Source organism: Patagioenas fasciata, chromosome 1, assembly GCF_037038585.1.
Source record: "Patagioenas fasciata isolate bPatFas1 chromosome 1, bPatFas1.hap1, whole genome shotgun sequence".
Lineage (NCBI taxonomy): Eukaryota > Metazoa > Chordata > Aves > Columbiformes > Columbidae > Patagioenas > Patagioenas fasciata.
Window position 1 is genome coordinate 45,206,653 of NC_092520.1, and position 21,823 is coordinate 45,228,475.

General features: G+C 39.7%; 1 protein-coding gene across 4 annotated transcripts in view; it reads right to left on the reverse strand.

Annotated features, from left to right (window-relative positions):
* The window catches only part of TBC1D4 (TBC1 domain family member 4), a 106,349-nt gene that overhangs the window by 38,579 nt on the left and 45,947 nt on the right, over positions 1-21,823 (reverse strand). For 3 of the 4 annotated variants that reach the window (XR_011738299.1, XM_065830813.2, XM_065830900.2), the window contains exons 2-4: positions 6,911-7,513; positions 5,439-5,528; positions 1,726-1,830 (exon numbers count right to left, since the gene is read on the reverse strand). Coding sequence is in view for 3 of the 4 variants with exons in the window: in XM_065830813.2 (XP_065686885.2) it covers positions 1,726-1,830; positions 5,439-5,528; positions 6,911-7,513 (798 nt within the window). In the remaining variant the exon portion in view is untranslated. Of the gene's footprint in view, positions 1-1,725; positions 1,831-5,438; positions 5,529-6,910; positions 7,514-20,736; positions 20,814-21,823 lie in introns of those variants that run through there. The other variant, XM_071806223.1, reaches the window with a different exon arrangement.

The window sequence follows — 21,823 nt, forward strand, 5'->3', positions numbered from 1 at the left end:
CTTAGGAAAGACATCAGTATTATATTTCAGAATCGGGTCCCTGCTCTTACCTGTTGCTTTTTTTTTTTTTTAATAAGCAGGAAGAAGAAAGCTGAAATATTTGACACCAAAATCATGCTGTCTAACACTGGAAACATACAGACTTTTTTGAGGGTCTGTCACTCGTAGGAAAAAAATAAAAGAAACAAAAGAAGGGCACCTGAATGGGGAAATTAGAATTAGTTTACATGTCAGTATGTTTAAGCTTTATTTATTTATAACCTACAATTTTAAGCACTACCACTAATTTCTGGACATTCTCTTTTTAGCAATAAAGCAGGGTATTGAACAGTGAATATCCGACTTGAAATACAGAATGATCATTTTTAAAAACTGGCAGCAATGCCTTTCAAATGGAAGATCCACGGAACAGTGCTAAGCATATGGATTGTGACTACACTAAAATAATGAGAACTGCAGCACAGACTGTAGCTATGTTTAAAGCAAATTTACACAAAACGATCAACACAGCCTGCCTGGCGGCACAGAAACCAGAAAGCATGAGGTTTTACAGCTCTGCCCTGCCACAGCCAGACTGTCACTGAGGCCCTGGTGATCGCATCTGAAAGTAGCTCAGAAATGTACATTTCATATTGTAATGTGGGCATACCCACACGGATCAGCACTAGAATATGTAAAGAGGTGCATAAATACATGGTTTCTTTATACACCACATTTTAAGTCTTTGAATTATGCGTGGTCAGATTTATCGACAGGTCAGATTTAACATTTTGTGCTAGTATAAAGACAGAGCTAATTTCATAACAAGCTCCCATTTTGATCAAAGAGCAGCCTCAGCTACCATTGTACACCCAGGGCTGTTTGTCTGCTGTTTGAACTCCTATTGATGTGAATCTATTCACTCTCAAACTAGTAAATGGATTGACAAATTACATTTTCAGCTAGCTAGTAGAGCAAATTTTAAGGTTAGCTGAGAAAGAGATAGTAGCTGTTGGCACAGCCATCAGGAACAGAACATGTTTTGGAACAGAAACCACCTTCCTTTAAAGTATCTTAGCTTTAAAATAAAAATGTAGTAGCCAAAATTATTTCCTGTATGCATCTCACATTATTAAGCTACCTGTATCAGTTAAATTAGTGGCACCTAGAACTTCAGTTGATTGATACAATGGATGGTTTTATAGTTACATCCATACATACTATGTTTTTCTTTTTCTCTGATGAGATGCTACTTTCTTCTCCTGAGGAGCAAAATAGACTACAGGGAAAACGATAAAGCCACATGGATGCTAAAGACACATACAGGATCGGGCCGGTAGTTTGAACCCTACCCTGAAAAGTACGTTCAGGTTTTATCATCAGCTTTGTTCCTGATTCAATACATGGAATTACATGTTTAATGGGGAACCAAGTGTCTCCACAATTAGAAATGCAAGAATTACTATCAAATATCAAAACTGTCTGCATGCGTGAACTCATCCATCTGGATTTTTTCTATTTGTTATTGATGTATGCATCAGCAGAGTACCGGGATATGGCTGTATATTAACAGAATGTACACATCTCCTATGGCATGTTTTCATATTCACAGCTGAGGTCTTGCACCTGAGAAGACACGACCACTGAGGCTCAGCTGACACAGCAGAATAACAGAGACTCCCATGGTTTGGGAAACATCTCAGACATTCCCTGATTTAAAGGATAGGATCATTAATAAATACTCACCAGAGACTCATTTGCACACTGGAACACATAGCAAACATACTGGCTTAACCCAGGTTCAACAGATTCCCGGCAAATGAAGCCAAAGTGATCAACATGTTTTATACCCTAAAATAGTTCAGAAACAACATTAGTGGACAATTTTATGAACAGGTTTAGTTTCCAAAGTGATCCTAAAATTAGTTACCAGGCTCCAACACTTGTTGACACAAAGATCTAAGAAACTGTAAATGTATGCTCCCAATGATCTATTTTATAACTACAATAATTATATTTTAATTTTTTTTTAATTTAAGTGTTATATAACGCTCTTTACACAATCAAAACAAAAGTTATACAGCAATGGACCTGGACCTGAATTTCTTGCATTAGAAAAACTGGATTTTCAGGGAAGCGAACAAGAGTCCTAGGTTGTATTTGAAATTGCCTTTGCGGTGAAGCTTGATGTAATGAGCCCACACTAAAACATGGGACTGGATTAGCATCAAAGTAGCAACAGATCTTCACTTTCCTGTAATACAAGTTTGGAGTACAGCAAAAAGAGCAGGGAGTGAGCGGTGGCATGCAGAATTCCAACAAAATTCTTAAAAAAATTCTTTGAGTTATATACCAGAAGTTTCAAGACTTACTACACATTATTACTGATGTTTTCTTTCAAGATCCCAGTCTAACTGCTTGACAGAGAATGCTGCCTTGTTAAAAACACCACTAAGAAGATCAAAGAGAGCTGTTTCCTAAGAATCACTATATTCTCAGTCTCAATTCATGGAACATGACTCACTATTGATAAAGCTTTTGCCAGTGTTTTTATCATCTGAGTATGGTAAAAGTAAATTTTCTCCAAGAGAAGGCCTAATTCCTCAAGTTCAAATACAACAGAAAGCAGAACTCAGTTGCTTGGATCCATCTCCAAAGAAAACACCTATATTGGAAGAGAGGGGAGGAGGCAAAACAACTTGTCACTACAGAAAACACTCTAGACAAAATTGGTAACGCACTACGTGACAGACTGAACATACTATCACTACACGCTGTAGTTTTTAGAACCAAAATTCCAAAAGTTACCTTTGTGCTACTTAAACAAAACTTAAGAAAGCTGCAGAAGACCTCTAAGATGGCACAAATGGCATTAGTTTACCATGGCCCACACTGATTCTAACTTAATTGAACCCATCTTCCTGTGACACCACATAATAAAACAGATGTATACACACATGTTGATCTACAGAACAGCGAAATGTTGTTCTCTGTTTTGCAAAGAAACCGTATTTACTTAAGGTGGTTTGGTGAGATGCCAGTTCCCTCACTGCTGACAGTGCCTGAACAAGTTTACTGCTGTCCAATTTCTCAGTCCCCACAGGAGAACGTTTGTGGGGGAGATGGACATGGCACTTGCACAACTGAAGTGTAAATAGCACAGTACGTTCCTCAATTAACAGGAACTCCACCACTTTTCTTTAAAAGGGTGGCCATGCTTGCCATGCCAAAAGAGCCAAGATGTTGTTCTGGGTTCCTTCAAGGTCAGCAACGTTGCAACAGGAAAACTTGTGCAGTTGTCCAACACCTGAGCTTACTCAAGGGTTTATCATCAACTGTATTTGCTGCTTTGACTATTATATGAAGTGCAGATAATGCACTGAATGCAGCAGATCAACCATACTTAAGCTACAGAATAAAAATACATTTATTAGACCAGACTCAAAGAATCAATAACGCAAGCTGAAGGGAACATCTCCTTTCCATTGTTTGTAAAGCTTAGAAGAACAAACTTTCCCAAGCTGCAGTCTCACAATACGCAGTAAATCAATGCCTTATAAATCCACAACAGAGAAGCCCTGTGGCTAGCATAGAGTTCTCAATAGAAGCACTGATGAGGTTTTTGCAACCAAGTTCTTCGTCTTGAACAAATTAATGTTTCACCTCTATTGAACATTGAAAAATCCCTGACTTCTCTAAAGTAGCAGTTTTGCATTAAAAACTAACAAAAAAAAAAAAAAAACACCATCACCCCACAGTATTTTTTAATGACTGTCTGTGTTATTCAAGCATGCAAAATAGCAAAAGCTTTGTTCCAAATGAAAGTCAAGAGGTGGAGTGAAAAACTCCACCTCCAAAGCTCAACACACAGCATTACCTAACACTATTGTATACAGTTATTTTATGGAAGGAAAGCCAGGCCTTGAAGGTCTGCCATGGTCTTGCTGGCCTCCACCATCCTTTAAAGTCAGCAGAACAAAGGTTGTCCATGATTAGAACTGCTTGCTTTGACTATTACCAGTATGTACATGCAACCCAGGAGCTCAGTATTTAAAGCTGAAGTGTCACTTTTATTCAGCTTGGTACACCCACAAAGCAGAAGACTCCAGCTGTCTGCAAATTTTCCTTTCCATACCACTGCTTCAAGAATCTCTTTGATCTGTATTTATTATAAAGCTATTAATACATCATTGTTTTATGCTGTCCAATTCTAGATTTGCATTTGCCTTTTTTCCTACCAAGAGTAATATAAAGTGCAGTTAAACAGCAGATTTTAAGGGCCTAGAGTTTCAGTTGGCAGCTCAAGATTCCACTTGAGTTCCAAGCGTTGACCAGTTCTTAATTTGTATTAGCATTTGTAGCACAGTCATGCAAGAGCAGATTTGTTATTAGCATAAAAATGAAAGCACTTGGGAGTGGAATATAGGTTTAGAGCATGGCAGGAAGCGTACTTTGAACTGAAATAATAATGTTTAAGGAGGCCTGAAATGATACATGTGCATAGCGAATGAAAGAATGTAATAATAAACCAAGACCTCAAAGCAGAAAGTACCAGAAGCAACAGGTGCTGAATAATAGCAAGATAGAAAGGTAAATCACTCAGCCCTGCCATTTAACTTTATAAGACACATTTATTTATTACTTAACATAGCTAGGTTCATCTATTGCCATATTCTCCAGAAGAAATAACACAGGTGAACTGCTGTTTTTCTGGAGGGCTGATCTGATGCTCTTCTCCTTTCATTTCAAAGGCTTTCATGTGCTTAGCTGCTCAGAGGCAGAACACTCAGAGCCCCTGAAACAGAGTAAGCTACTTCCAAAATTATAGCAAATGTTCTCCCAAAGCAAAACAGTTTATACCTTGTTTTCTGACCAATGACCAAAGTTGCCACCACCACACCTCAGAATGGTTATTTTGAACTCATCTTTTCTATACTTAAGCTCTTTGAGAAAGACACTGCGTTATTTTTGTGCAGTATCCACTTGAAACTGCTACCAGACAAGCAAAAGCCCTGATTCAAATTAGAGTTCTCACTCTTGCAAGGGCAAATCTGCACTTCAAGTTTGCTGAAAGTGTTCACGAAGCAATCACAGTTTAACACCTCATTTCTTCAGCTGTGTACCCCATAGAAGCCAATGCATCAAACTTCATGCAGGATTTATATATACACTAGCTACAAATGCTCAAAAATCACTCTGTCCCCACTGTGTTTGGTGGATTTTTTTGTAATTAAGGAGCCAATGGGGTAAAATAGCTATTTACTTTCATTCATGGTAATTTATATAGGATAAACTGTTTAAAAAACGCTTTTGAGACTGAATAAGGGAAAACAGCACAGAATGCTCAAAAAGAATACATTTTTTTCTCCTGCCTATAGATGAACAAGGTAACCCAGTCAAAGACCAGATAAATTCCTTTTCTTCTGATGATCTACATGTTGTTTCTTATTAACACTTACCTGAGAACATGAGGAAATATCTTTAAAATTCTTTTCAAGCACAACAGATTTAGTGTCTGGGCTGATGAGGTTAACTTCAAACCTTCCAACCTGGGACAGGGTTGGGGGGGAGAAAAAGAAATCTATTTTATGACTGTCTTGGAGGCACAACATTAACAGCAACAAAAATGTCACAATCTAGCCCTTTCTTGTTCACATAGAGCACCTTCAGCACAACAGCTTACTTAGCAGGAACAAGAGTGCCATAATTCAGCCTATGTTGAGTATGAACATTTCAGCAAGAATACACTTGGTTGAATAGGAAAAAGACTTGGAAAGAAGACAGGGGTTTGTTTCTTCTTTCCCCGCCCTCCCTTTTCTTTTCAAGTTATTTTGGTCCAAAGATCACATGTTTGACAGACAATACTAAGACCTTAAGTAAGCAATGTGGCTAAATTAAAAGCTAAACAAACAAACAAACCAACCAGAATTTGTGGATTTTTTTTTAAACTACATCGTAGATCAGCTGAGAAACTATGTTGATCTTAAGGTGATATTTTTGTTTTTGTCATAATTCCAGATGAGAAAGAGGAGGCTCTGCAGCAGGCTATCTTTCAGCTTTCCCAAACTGCTGCTCAAGCATATGGAACTTATTCCATAGAGCTTGGGCAGTTTCTCAGCTAAATCCTTTTCATTACTAGTGATAGCTGTGGCTTTCTAAAGGGCAATGCATTCTCACTTCAGTTAGCATTTCCCCAAAAGAACAGAAGGCAAGAATGATCTTTAAAGCAACTGGAAAGACAAAACACAGGCATTTAGCCCCGTGTTATTTTAAGGTCCAAAGATCTTTCCTTTTATGGGTCACTTCCTTTAAGAGTCCTTTTGTTTTCTCAAAACAAGCTCAAATACACTTTGGGCAAGAGAAGAAATAACCATGGCATCTGAAGGAAGAAGCCTTCAGTGCAGAGACCTTTGAGTACTCATCTGGGAAAGACAAGGTGAACATCAGTACAAGTTTTCATAAAGCAGCTGGCTCAAACATAAGGCTGTGAAAGCCTTATGTGAAGTTGTGAGCTTCTTTTTAATTGCACAAAAAAAAAAGAGGATTTGTTCACGTGGAAGTCTTCATCAATTCTCTTTTTGAAAGAATATGTATTTTTTTCAGCTACGTCTCAGATCTCACCAATACAGATGAACCAGGACTGCATATAAAATAATAATTTCCCTAGAAACTCTGCTCCTGTAATTAATTACTCCATAAGTAATTCATTTTTCTTAAATTTACCTGAGCTCATGAATTGAGGTGACTTCCTTAAGAAAGTTCAGCTACTTGTGTTCCAATCATTTATGAACAGATACATGAATATTTATGACAAATCATGAAACCCCACTGGATCCATATTACTTATGTTGTAAAACTTGTCTCGGCTTCAAACTGCACGGGGGAAGATATGGTGCAAAACCAACCAGAAATTGCTCATTCTAGCACACACCTGGAACAACATCGTCCTGTTCTTCTCTGAGTCAGAGGGCTGAACATGACTGGGTGCACTTGCGTGTCTTCTGCGCGGCTGTATTTTTAGGTTTGTGTCATGAACCTTTCTTTGCATAACTGCAGTGACGCTGCTGCACCGGGAACGAAACTCTTGCTGTTCATCAAAGCCAGAGTCCTCTAAAATACGTTCTGGGAAGGAGCCGCGAGTGCTGGCCAGGTTGGTTAAGTTGGTCTGGCTGCCGATTGTAAACATCGCAGCGTGCCCTGTGTTGTTATTTGGGCTGTCCAGCTCCTCAAACGGGCTATCTGATGGAGAACCTGGTGCATTTCCTTCGCTCAGGGGTAAGTCCAAACTCGACTCGTTATTCCGCTGCTCGTTTAATAGTTTCAGGCGCTGGCGCTCATGAAGGCTGAATTTCTCAATGCAGTCATCAATTAGCGTGGAGGGCGCTTTCTTGTGAGCCACCGTCACCTTTCCACAGTACAAGACCTCAAATTTTTGAGAGTCGTAGAAGGCATCTTCACTATCCTTACTTGGTTTGGCATCTTCTTTCAGTGCTGCTTTGGAGACCTGTCTTATGCTGCTGATGACATCGGGAACCTGAGGGACAGTTTGAAAGGTCTGTTTAGAGGCCACAAAGGAGACAGCACAGACACTGATACATCAAACATTTGTTAATCTAAGTATTTACACAAGTTATCTCTTCAGTAGAGTGCCACTAGCCTCTTGGTCGACAATATAAAAATAGTCAATTCTAAAATCTGTATAGACAACTCATGCAGTAGAAGAAAAACAAGTAATTTCTATTTTTTTTACTGGAACCTGTTTCAGAACAAAAGGTTTTAAATTACCAGAAGGTCTACTGACAAATGTTCACTTTTCTTTTTTTTTTTTTTTTAATTTATTTTTTATTTTTTTTTTTACACTGAGACTGCCTTCTCTTTTCTGTAGCCCTTTTCCCAAATCAGCATCTCTTGCTGATATATTTTGTATAGGGCCATCACTGTTTCTTTGTTTTTATTCTGCAGAAACAGATATTTCATTCTTAGGAGAGTTGAAGAAACAGCTTTGTGAAAAAGAGACCAGCAATACCTGTCAGTTTCAACTGACATTTTTGGAATACAGGTAGCAAACATACAGAAATTATATTGAAATACCATGTACAATTGTATTAGTTCCTGTTTATGATCGACTACAAAAACCTCACCCCATCGTTCCTATGGCGTATATTACTTTAAGGTCACACTTCCCCGCTGTCTCAGTCATCTTGCAATTAAGCAACACACCCAAATTGCTCTTCTCCTCCAACATTCTTACCTACAGATTCCCACTATATTCTGTAGCACCAAACTGCACATGAAACTCTCAATTTCAGCCCTATATTACCCAGTCTTTTAAGGCCACCTGGTTCTTCTTCCATCGTATCTCAACCACCTTGCGAAGACGTCTGCCTCAATCAACAATACTATAATATCAACATATTGCATATGCAAGCTCCTTTTTCATTTTGCCTTCACTAAAGGAAACAAGGATTTGTCCAACTTTACTGACTGCAGATCAGAGTGATTCTAGTTGTTCTTTTGACAGTACCCGTCTCTGCTTAACCAAACCTCTTTCTCACCAGGTCTCATCTCCTCTGGAAGGATAATGAATGGCACCACATTACATGCAGTGAGGAAGTAGTGACCAAGAGAGAATATCTATCTGATTTTCTTTGCAAAATAAATTGGTTCTCAACACTTACCTAATCCAATGCAGTCTATCAATAGCTTTTGTATTCCATACAGCTTCCTACCATATCTATAATATTTGATTATTTGTTTCAAAGTATTTTTTATTAAAAAAAAAAAAACTCTGAAGTCACACCTTAGTAAATAATCCAGGCTCCCTACAGTATCTCTTCCTTCCAATCAAATGATACCAGTTGCAACTTGCTAATGAGCCAATAATCTCGTATGCCAACACTTTTGCAAGTCATAGTGGAAAATTACCTCATCTTAATCCCCGTCTCCCATTGCACACTCCTCATCCATTGGGCATTCAACTCAAATCTGCTTCCAGTTCATTTATTGCAAAATGAAGTTCAACTACCCTACGATCTACTGACCGTTTGGCTTTTATCCCTATAGATGTCATCATCATCTCAGTTTTCAGTGAAGCTAAAAGTTAGTCTTGATATGACACAGATACTACAGTCTATTTAATCTCCACTAGCTCTCACTGCCAGGCTGCTTTACCACTGCCCAAGGTGCATTTCCTCCTGGCCATGCCAGCTCAGCTAGTCATGGACAACTCTCACTTTATACATGATGGTTCATATTCCAAGATGTAGCTCTTTTTCTACCTATCAGTTCTCATATTCTATAGTCTATGCTTAAAGGAGCTCTAGAATTTAAATACCTTAGCTCTCTATTTTGGCAAGATTCACGAACTAGCTGTCTTTTAATTAACATTTCCCTTGTTAGAATCCAGAACAGGAAAATTCACTTAGATTTCTATTCAAAGTACAGTGCCAAACAATAATTCTATACAAAATGTGTAAATTCTACACGCAGTCAACTAGAATAAACAACATCAGCTGCTTAATTGGCAATTTGGATTTTTTTAAAAAGTGTAGTGCCACTTCCACTCCAATAACCAGGTTCTGCCACTTGCTCATCACTTTTAACATAAAAGACTAGAGAAGATATTCCTAAGTCTTTCTACTAACAGTCAACCGCCTCCTAACACATCCTATCCCTCCCTGATCTGTTGATGTGCAGACAGGCTGAGGATAAGGCACTACCAACTGTACCACAATAGGATCCCCCATCCATCCCCTCCTCTCTCAGAGATCTTCCTCACAAGCATATACACAGAGTTTTAGGTAACTGCAATTCTATTGAAAACAAAACATCCCGCTATTTATCACTTGGTTTTATTTGCATCTTTTCCAGCTCGTGCATGCTCTTCAGACTCTAGTATTCGAGTGACAAATACTATTTCACAATCCCTGCTCCTTGTATAGCTTTTGCTTCTATCTACCACATGAATTACTACAGGATTTTCACTTCAGCATAGAGGGACCCCAAGGCACTGCAATAACTTCTAGCTCCCTTAATGAGGCTAGAAGATTCTCAATGAAGTGAAACCAAGAAGTTAGGTATTCTCCTATTCGATGTTTTCCTAGAAACTCTTGCCTGCAGTGTTCAGAGGTTTTTGACTACAAACTTCATCTAGTCCAACCCACCTGCTAAAGCAGGTTCACGCAGAGCAGATCACACAGGAGTGTGTCCAGGTGGGTTTTGAATGTCTCCAGAGAAGCAGACTCCACAGCCTCTCTGGGCAGCCTGTTCCAGTGCTCTGCAACCCCCAAAGTAAAGAAGTTTCTCATCATATTCAGACGGAACCTCCTGTGCTTCAGTCTGTGCCCACTGCCCCTCATCCTGTTGTTGGGCACCACTGAAAGGAGTCTGGTCCCATCCTCCTGACACCCACCCTTGAGACATTTATAAACATCAATGAGATCCCCTCTCAGCCTTCTCTTCTCCAGGCTGAACAGACCCAGCTCTCTCAATCTCTTCTCATAAGAAAGGTGCTCTAGGCCTCTAATCATCATTGTAGCTCTCCACTGGACTCCCTCCAGTAATTCCTTGTCCTTCTTAAACTGGGGAGCCCAGAACTGGATGCAGTACTCCAGATGCGGCCTCAAATTTTTGTTGTCAAGCCCTGAAGATAGTTGTGTTGAAGAAGGAGCCTGGAGCAGAGGGGGACAGGCAGTGTATTTGCAGGGTGAGAGAGGAACACTTCCAGCCCAAACAAACCAAGTGTTGCCACTGATGGGACAATGCCAGGAGCCTTGATTTTCCTGTGCTTTGCCTCTCCCAAGTCCCACAGTCTAGGAGCCTATCACCCTTTTCCCAGGGTGTACTTTTAAAAAAGTACAGTGATAGGACAATACAAGCTTGTTAGAGACAGACAAATTCCCAATCTATACAAATTAACTTGACAAGGACCTTAAACTGACATTCTAAATGTTAATTGTCCAACATATTGTATCTACTGACCACAGAATGTAAGGAGTCTATCAACTTCTTACTTTAAATGGTTAAGAGAAGAAAAGGGCGAGCGCCCAAAATAGAATCTGCAAGGTCCTTAAGAGCTAAAACCCAGGAGCACATATGTCACCAGGTAAAAAAATGAAAAGTTTTCAGAAAAACAAACAAAAATCCTGACAAGCTTCAGATAGATATGTTTTATTATCTAGATGAGAAGAGTAACCAACATGCTTATTCAAATATGTTAGAACAGCACACAAAGGTTTTTCTAGTACAGCGGTGACCTTCTGCTTATACAGTTACAGGCACACTGAACTCTGTCAGGTTTTAATAAATCGATACCAAACAAAATACAAGTAAGAGTTTCAGATGAGCTTTCCTCCCGTCCAGCATGTCAAGAGCTGCACATGCCTGTCAGGAGACAACAGTGGCATGTGAACTTTAAGACCCTTGAAACAGTGCTCATAGTATCTCCTAAATCTCTGAATAGAGCCAAGGGAACTCACAAGAGCAGAGATCCTTCTTCAGGGCCTGTACCAAAACCCCCACAAATGCAAGAGGCCAAAAAGACAAGGACGGACAGTGGGCACCAGAAGTACAAGACTAGATCTGTGATACCATTTTCTAGTCCTCATTGTGAGGAACACTCCAAAACTCAGTTGAAGAGAGAAAAAAACCCAAAAGCAATAAACAAAAATAAAACCCACAAAACAAACAAAGACACAAACCACCAAAACAAACATAAAAGAATGAGTTAAAAAGTAAGTAAGAAGAGCTTCATAATAACATTAGAGAGACAGTATTTCACTCCAGGGAAATGGGATAGAGCTAATAAGTCTAATTAAGGAGAAAAAAAACAACCAACCAACCAACCAATACTTGGGAATCCAAATTAAATTTATCATTCAGATTTGAGTAGCATAATACTGTATAAATCACTCTTCACCCATTTAGACCTGATTCAATATGTGGCGATTCAATAAGCAAAGGTAGCTGTACTCAAATCGTAACAGATGGCACCAGTCAAGTTCTGTATCACCTACAGTAAGTTTCAGCTCCGAATATACAACATAAGAAGTGTGATAGGTGTTACACTGTCACAAAACTCTGTTTACTACAGACAGTAGAGTTTTAGTAAACTAATGACAGCACCAATTTCAAACAAATAGTCCCTCAGTCAATTATATTTGCACCTCACCCTTTGCCCCACCTCCTCTGTGACCTTTGGTCTAGACCTTAAGAGCTACTGTAGTATATTACCCACTTGGCCAGCTAGCATAGAACAAGGCTGCAGCACTTAGCCCTGGCTAGGAGACAGATATATTAATACCCTAGATCTGCTAATTCCAGCTCTGCAGTTCATGGGCTCCATCCAGTTCTGTCTCTTGTGATCAGAACTACAACAGGGCCAAAATACAACAGCGAGCAAACACCTTCCTTGTGCTTTAGTAGCACACTATTCAAAGTGCATGTGAATAATACTGCCACGAACTATTCTACTATACATAAAGAAACTTCACCATGTTCAATGTAGGAAGGTGTTTTCACATTGGAAATATCAGTTTAACTGATGTAACTAATGAAAGCTCTTCTGACTTGATTAAAACCAAAGAGACGAAGATATATAACATCAAATTAAAACTTCCATGTCATGCAACAAGTGTTTTGTAAACATTAATTCTAACTTTATCAACCCTCCCTTAAAACCCCCAGAAAGAACTTCAGTTGTGAGGTGTTTATCACCAATATCTTGAAGTTGCAAAACAGAGAGGCTATCAAGCCTACTAAATCATGCATACTGCAGCATAACACCAGCACAGTTTATGACAACTCTGCAACAGGCAAAGTATCTCCATGGTGATACTGCACGCTTTCTTGTATAGTGGTGACAGAATTTGAAGCACTTAAAAAAAAAATATATACTCCCTTTGAGTTTACAACAGCCTCCAGCGAGCAAAGGTGGAGGTCCCATTTTGCTGGAGGAATATTATTCAAATGCACCCCACAGTAATTACCGAATTCTAACCCAAACTTAGAACTTGAATGCTACAGATATTGCAAAGAACAAAATTCACTTCCTGTATCTCATTATTTCCACAGCTGGACAGAATTTCACTGTGCAGAGAAGCTACAGCTCTTGTTAGTTTGTCTCTAACTTCAACATGGAAAATTTCAGTCTGGAACTTATTAACAAAGCAGAGCCGCTCTTTATACCATAAGGCTTATAAACATTAGTCTGTGAAGTACTAATCTAACAAACATGCCTAGCAAATTAGGCTCCTTAATGACAGGAGTTCCAGCAAGGCAATTATTTCCAAAGCAAGGAAGAAGTTTGGCCCCTCTCACTTCACCACCATGGGAGATGCAGTGCCAGATCCTTTCCACCACGCAAAGAGACACGAGATGAATGAACTTCACACCTGCACGTTAGGAGAGGTCGGTACCTTCTGGCATGAGCTCCAGTTTCAGAAGCACAGGCATGTCCAAGCAAAACTGTCACAGCACTCCAGTGTCACGAACACAAAGACTCGGGAGCAGATTGCGACGATAAGTGAGAGCACAAAGACCGCCCTCCTCACAAAGGGCTGTCAGGGCTGCCACAGCATTTCCTCAGGCTCGGTTCGCAATACCACGGCACAGTGAGAGCTCCGTGCAGCAACCATGATGCTCCCAAAGCCAAACATTTCTGGCTGGAAGTATGCGTGTTGCCTTGGATTTGAATAACTAGTCCCACTCATGATCCAGTTGCATATATTTAAAAATCAACAAAATAGAAACAGGATACCACCCAGAAATCAACACCCCACGTTTTGCCAGTTACTGAAGGAGTTTGACATCTATCAATTAGAAACAAGTGCAGCACCAGTAAAAAAAAAATAGGAGTTCTTGTACAGCAGTCAGACATGGCTCTCAGCATAAAGCTGCATATCAAGGCAAGAGAACCCAGCCACAGCAGTGACACAGCAACAGAGACAAAATAAGCGACATATCACATCCTGTTATGTATCACATATTCAACAGAGGCAAAGTTCTTATCTTACGCAAAAACACACCCAAGCACCAGCCAAAGTGTAGCTATCAGTGACTCTTCTCAACCAGAAAGAAGGGTCGGAGAGGGAAGAAAAACAAAACCAAAAAACACACAACTGTTCTAATTGCTATAAATGTTTTTAGTGGCATCCAGTTAGTACAGCACTGATCATTCAGACCTGGCTTCTAAATCTACAGCAATCTGCTGTTGCACATGCTGGTGACAGTACTCTACTTAGCAGCTTTCACCATTAAAAATGTATCTTTCCAATAAAGAGATAAAAGACTAGCTCAGAGTGATCCAATTTATGCAGTCACACAAACAATTTGTTGACTTAGTTTATGCTAGAAACATTTAGAAACCAGAATTGGTCTCCACCAGCTGACCATCTTCAGTTTTACAGAAATAAGGAGGATTTGTAGCCAAGAGAAACGTCACAAAGCAAAAAGAATTACAGCCCAATTGCTAAACATTTCTATAATCCACCTGCACTTAGTGTACTTCTAAAAATACAGTTTAGAAAACACAAAGTCAGGTTCTCAGCAGGCAGTAATAAGCATCTGCTCTCAACTCTGACTCATTCTGCTGCAAGTCTGGGCTAACACAACATAAGCCCAGTAGCAGGAAAGCTGGAACACAGGCTGGCAAAGAAAAGACCCAGTGAAAGCAGCTTTTGGAGCTTCAATCTGATAGTCACCCCTGGCAGCCAGTGCTTTCACAATTCTGGCATTCTCTACAGGTATAGTAGAGAAAGCCAAAGCTTACAGCAGCTGAACACACATGATGAACAAGCCAAAAACCCATTAAAGAGTTGCATATAGAATTGCATGTAATAAAGTTTTGCTTTCAGGAGACAGAGTCTGTATTTTTTTTTCAGGTGACCACTCAGGACCCAAACAGGTTTGTTTCTCAAGAACAACTACAGAACGAGGCACTTATGTTACTTTGACATTCAACCTCATGCCACATGGGGAGATCACATATTCCTGCTGAAGGAAAGCCTGAAGGCTACCACTAGACCAGCCTAAGGTGGGAGAGATTTTTAGACAGACAAGCTAAAATAGAACTAAATAAAATTCAGTTCTCAAAATAATTCTTCCTTGAGATCAATCCAGGAATTACTTGTATTGTTTCATTTTAAACAAGCAGAAAAAAAGTCTACTGCAGTTATACAGCTTATAGAGAACCCATCACATTCCCTAATTTGTTGCTGGAAACTTGTGGATCACCTAACACGTTCTGTGTGCTACACACATGCCCAAGATGCTGCTTTGCCAAGTATCCAAATAAGCGATATAACAACAGAAGGTGGATCAAGTTACTTAACGGGAAAGAATGTGTAAGAGTTACAAGATTGTTTGGATGCCTGAGCAGACAACAGATGCCTTTTTTCACACTTGCACACAAGCAGACTGCATGGTATATCAAAGAACTTAAGTGATGGCAGTGACAGCACAGCACAACGGGAACATTACTTTAAGTAAGGAAGGTTGTTGCATTTCGTATTTTGCTCCTATGTTTATGCCAGACTGATGCTTTTCTACCTTTCAGATACAGCTCACACTCTCTGCTTGAATACTTTGCAGCCCATAGGAAGTGTCAGTACAGAGCTCTCATGATAATCCTTATGTTCTTTGAATATGTAGACTAGTAAGTCTCAATTCACCTACCAGCTATATACTTTGAGCATATGTAAGCATATGTAAGTTTATTTACAAGTTCAGGACATAGCTCCCAGCGAAACATTTAGCAAAGTACAGCTTGCTTGTAACATCAGTTAATCTTGAACTTTCCAACTGCTTCAACCCAAGTTTTTCCAAATTATAAAAGCACAAATTCAGATTTAAACTAGGAATTTTCTCCTGAAAACTCTGCATTTTTAACTTAATTTAGCACTTGATTTTCTAGGAAGATGTTTATTAAAGAAGGTGATGTTTTTAAGAACTCCATCATATTTAACATATAAGCTATTTTTAAAAGGGTTTCCCTGAGGAGATAAGACTGTCACATGGACAGTCCCAAACAATTAATACATTCTCTGCATTCATTTCCTTTTGGGGGAAAAAAAACCCAAAAGCTAGAGTTGAAGAAGTATTTTGCCCATTTATGGTCACTATCCACTTCTCAAACCCAGATCAGAAGAAAGTGAAGTTCATTTTAGTAGATTCAAGGTGCAAGTGCTAAGACTGAAGTGTTCTACGCACCATGTTTAAGGAAGCACAAGAGTTTTTTAATTCAGTGGTTTCAGACAGAAGCTCTTGAGATTTTAACTTGAAAGATGAACTAACATGTTGATTCACTATGGAATGAAGACACCTTGGAAAGTCTGTTTTTCCCTAGCCAAGAGATCAAGGCTTCAGGATTCTTCCACAGCAGATAATGATGACTCCTAATGTATCAGACCAGATCTGGTTGAAGACCACTTGCATCTGATTTCCATGGATGTCACCACGTTTATAACTTATTTGCTATGATAACCACCTTCTCTTCTATCATGGAACAAGAAGACAGTAAGTGGTTAGTAATTCAGCATTTTTTTCTGGGAGACAGGAAAAATTACAGACTCAGTCTAAGAGATCTAGCAGGTGTCTGTGTATTTGGACTGGAAAAAGTAAGGCACTGCAATAACTTCTAGCTCCCTTAATGAGGCTAGAAGATTCTCAATGAAGTGAAACCAAGAAGTTAGGTATTCTCCTATTCGATGTTTTCCTAGAAACTCTTGCCTGCAGTGTTCAGAGGTTTTTGACTACAAACTTCATCTAGTCCAACCCACCTGCTAAAGCAGGTTCACGCAGAGCAGATCACACAGGAATGTGTCCAGGTGGGTTTTGAATGTCTCCAGAGAAGCAGACTCCACAGCCTCTCTGGGCAGCCTGTTCCAGTGCTCTGCAACCCCCAAAGTAAAGAAGTTTCTCATCATATTCAGACGGAACCTCCTGTGCTTCAGTCTGTGCCCACTGCCCCTCATCCTATTTTTGGGCACCACTGAAAGGAGTCTGGTCCCATCCTCTTGACATCCACCCTTGAGACATTTATAAACATCAATGAGATCTCCTCTCAGCCTTCTCTTCTCCAGGCTGAACAGACCCAGCTCTCTCAGTCTCTGCTCATAAGAAGGATGCTCCGGACCCCTAACCATCTTTGTAGTTCTCCCCTGGACTCCCGATAGTAGAGTTAAGAAAGTTACTGTTGGGTTCAATACTCCTTTTCTCAAAAGAACATTCACTAAGAAACTGAAAAACAAATGCATGCGTGTATCATCAGTGTATCGTATCAGTGTATACAGAGTAGAAAGTAGTGGATTGCAACCTAACAGCCTTTCAACAGCTCCTCTACCCCTGGCCAAGTAACGTTCATTAGTTTTCAAATACTTTGGAAACACACACCCGTACAAGTTCCAGCTTGTCTGGTTATCTCACAGTTCACAGGAGCAACTGCATTACCCTGCAACAGTATAAAATGCACAAGTAACCGGTAGTACAATTAACTTTTCCCAGATAACAACTGGTAAACAACCCTGGCACAAACACAGCAGAAGAGGATTTCAAAGCTGTATTGATCCAGATGCTAAATTCCCATCCGCTTGGCAGAGCAGGGAGCTTCCACCTCACTGGACTTTCTCCAGCGTCCAAGTCTTGAATCACCACTTTGCAGGACGGGGGCAGAGGAATAATGAATACTGTGCCTGAAGGCAGAGCTAGCACACCGTAAAACGCCAAGTGCCGCTCTCACTGCTAGTCACGGTAGTCTAATCTTGTCAATCACTAACTCTTAAAAATACTAAGATTTCATCAGCTGCTCACGTTAGTTACAAAAAGAATGAAATACAGTTAGTTTCACTGTTCAAAAGTAAATTTATATGGCGACAGTTAAATGGGTATTTCAGATTTAACAGCTGAAAGCAATTAAGTGCACGGTTGTTTTACTTTTACACAGGGGGAATTCCAAAAGAGCTACAGTTAACAATAATAATAATCATCATAATATAAAAAACCCAACCCACAAGACCCAGGGGCAACGGAAAAGGAAATGCTTTCCCAGAAAGTTTTGAGACAGATAAGTCAACAAAGTAAAGAGATAGTAAAGGTCCCTTCAGAGGAACAGCTTCACAAAGCAAGACTCTTACACCAATAGTAATGCACATGATCATTAATCTAAGGATCTGATAAAGACCCATGAGACCATTTGCCTATATTCCCATACAGTTTGTGAGAGACTTTTGTTTTGATTATGAATCTGGGTTCTGTAGAACTGTAGGGAAGAGGGGAGCATAAAAACGCTCAGTTATTGTGTGAGGAACAAAGCACAATAGGTGATGAACACAGAGAATCAAAAAGGGAAGGAATTGTTTTGGAGGATACACAGGGAGTTTCTGGTTTTTTTTTAGGTAACATTTTCATATATGTCAGGCAAAGTAAATTTGGAGTGCTTCACTAATTGCTACTGGTAGATACTACTTGTTTCAGTACCGCTAATCTTCATTTTCTCAACTGAGTCTGCCTGGTACGTGACAGATGTTCCTCAGCCAGCAGCTGCAGAGCACGGCCTGACAGCATACTAAGATTTAGGGGAACAGCTTTTGGAATTGGCTTGAGTCCATGCAGATAAGCAGAACAGGCAGGTTGCATTAACTAGAGCTAACATTGCTAATAATGTTTACAGGAAGAGTAGCATAGGCTTTATTGTGTCCTAGCAATAGGATCACAAACATAGGCAGGATTTCTGGAATTTATGTTCATTATTAAAGCACACCGAAGCCCACACTGCTTCACCTTCTGTGGCGGCATCTTCATCTTAGTAGTACTCTTAGCATATCTTACTATTAGCACATCTTACTTGGGTACTTACATATTAAGGTATTTTCCCTGCATGGACAGGAGAAGGGCAGCACAGCCCCAATATCCAGGGCCTGGCAAAAGTATGCTTAGATATAACATGGCAATCCCCATGATGTTGCTCCTGTCCGGCCTCAAAACTAAACTCCCATTTCTGAACTGACAGGGAGAGGGTTGGGAAGAATGGTTTTGCCACTGACAGAACAGCATTCTCACAACACTTAAATGCTACTTTGAAGGATAATATAAAATCACATTCACTTCAGATTACCGCAGGAGTTCCTTAAATCACTTCAGCTAAGGTATTACTTGTCATGCTTAGCCACAATCAAAGCAAGAGATGGTTTCAAGTAACTTAAAAGTTTCACAAATAAGCATCCGAGTCTTTTCATAAAAGAAGGCAGTTCTATCTGGACTGATGAACTTAAAACTCAATTTATCCATAGATTCACCATGCTACAGCTGAAGGGGTTTTTTTTAACTTAAAATAGCCCAGATTATGAAATACGTCTTTCTGCAACAGAAAGTCAGTTTGCTGATGAGAGTTAGCAGTGATCATGTAACTATTAACAGAAACTGGAAAATAAGCTCCCTCAAGGAGTGAACTTCATTCCTCCAGCCCATCAACTTTCCCTCCCCTGGGGAAGCTTAGCCTATCTGGGAATTATCTACATCAGGAATTTATTCTTGGTCATATCTGGATGTTCTGTTCTCACTGGAGTCAAGGCTGAAATGTGTTTTGCAAAGCCAACGAGGAAACATGTCAGCTTTATCAATAAGAGCAAGTACATTTCGTTATGTATCTGTTCTGTGCTTCCCAGCATCGTATCTAGGAAGGTAAGGTATGTCTTACTCACCAAGTCGCAGCCTTTTGTGTGGTAGGATTTGCAAACATGCCTTCTAATTTCAGTTGTGACACCCAAAACTGCTTACAAAACAATTACATCCATTTCTATATAGTAGATACTGGTACACTTCAGGGAGGAAAAACAGAAATCTCAACTGCAAGGGCTGTCCCAAACATAACAGAAATACACAACACTAGTTAGATTTATTATTCTCTAGGGAGTTTTTAAACCATTTGGCATAGTCCCAGGTGCTGTAGTATCTGTTCATGAACTCTCAGGGAGCTGAGCTAGTAAAGGATACACATTGGCACATTTCTGTGGTTTTGCTCTCAGAAATACTTAACATCTTGCATAAATTAGGTAACTTCAAAACAGAGTTATGATACAATGAAGCAGATGTAACAGATTCATAGTTTATCAAGAGAATTTTTATTAGAACTATAAAAGTTCAGAAATTAATATGGATAGTCAGCTAGCAGTAAAATCTGAAAAACACATAATTCATTTGAGAAGTCAAATCAAATTTGTAGAGCAAGACATAGTTCATAAAGATTGACATTAATAGAAGTAAAACTGAATATATTAACACCACCAGAAATTTGGATTCTGTAGTTCTTGGAAGGATCCTACTTGGAAGCTGAAATCATGGTTCATGCAGCTAACAGCTCAGTAATATATGTGTAAGCAGGAAGAGCACATTATTATTGATACAGTATTGGTCCCCTCAAACCAAGCAGAGTTCTGCCTTCAGAGCAAGGATTGATATTTTAAGCCATGGTATTAGTTTGAAGAAGAGATAAAAGAGAAAGCAACTCCAGTTGCTAAAAGCAGATCATATTTGCTCTCAACCCCAAAACTCCTGAGCCTCTATCAAAACTGCAGCGGACAAAACAGCTAAGTTTTTCTTACCTCACCATTATAGGCAGCATGATTAGAAAGCCTCAGATTTACAAAAATTACCCAAGCAATGACAAGAGGACAGATGAAACTCCTACCAGGAGGGGAGCCCCCCTAAATGGCTGGTCCTTAGAAGGGTTGCTATGTACAGCTGGGAAAGAAGAGATAGACGTACCTGGAAACTGAAATGCCGAAGGCTTTCCCCACCACCACCTCCTCCGTATTTTCTCAAGATATCACACCAAAAATGTTTACACCTAATTATCTATCATTATAGCTGCATATAAATGTTTACAGACACAGTTATGTTTCTACAAGTTGGATGTTAAGTTTTGCCACCCCAGCTTTACCCAGCGCTTTCACAGGCTTTGTGTGCAGGCCGTCCTGTCCCTAAATACAGACTAAGAACTGCCACTGTAAGACTTATCCTGCTGCTCATAAAATGGCGTTTCAGAGCTCTTAAGTCTCTAGATTACTTAAAAATATCTAACAGACTGAACAGGGGAGGGAGCTGCTCTTTGTAATACAACAGGTCCCTTCCTCACATTAAGAACAAAGCTGTATTTATATAATTTCACCGCTTATCTGAACACCACCCTGTGCTATTTAGCAAAACACACACCGTGCTTTTGTGATAAAACACCCCGGGCTAAGGTGGCTTTATCTTCCCACCGGGACATGAACACCCATCCATCCTGAGGCCCATTACAGGCACTGCAGGTTAGGGCAGAAACAGCCAATTTCAGGTTCATGTACTCAGCTTGGATTTAATCAGCAGCAGCACAGTAAAGCCTCCGCACACCCACAAGTCTGAAAGAGCACCAGCGAAGGGACTAAACACTTAGATGCTGCTTGCATAGCATATTAATACAAAACTAACCAAATTATGTACTGTGCTTAAGCCCTGCATTTACTTTGACAGACTAAGATGACAAAAAGGACAAAACAAATGTGATGACGGAAGAGACAGCCTGAGAATAAATGAGGGATCCAATCCTTGGTTGAAGTTTCCTTGTGGTTTTTGTGGGTTTTTTTTGTTGTTGTTGTTTTGTTTTTCCCTTTTCTGACTGAAAATTGCAAAACAAATGGAAACCCTTTATGTTTTCCCCCAAATAGTTAAATTTCCTCAACTTTAATACTCTCCACTGTTGCAACCTCGTGCCAGCTCTGGTCAACTAGAATTATTAGAAGACCTACAACATTAGCTTATAGGGCTGAAAGAAACCCTGCATCCTGCATACAGGGAAGAGGGACATGTCAAA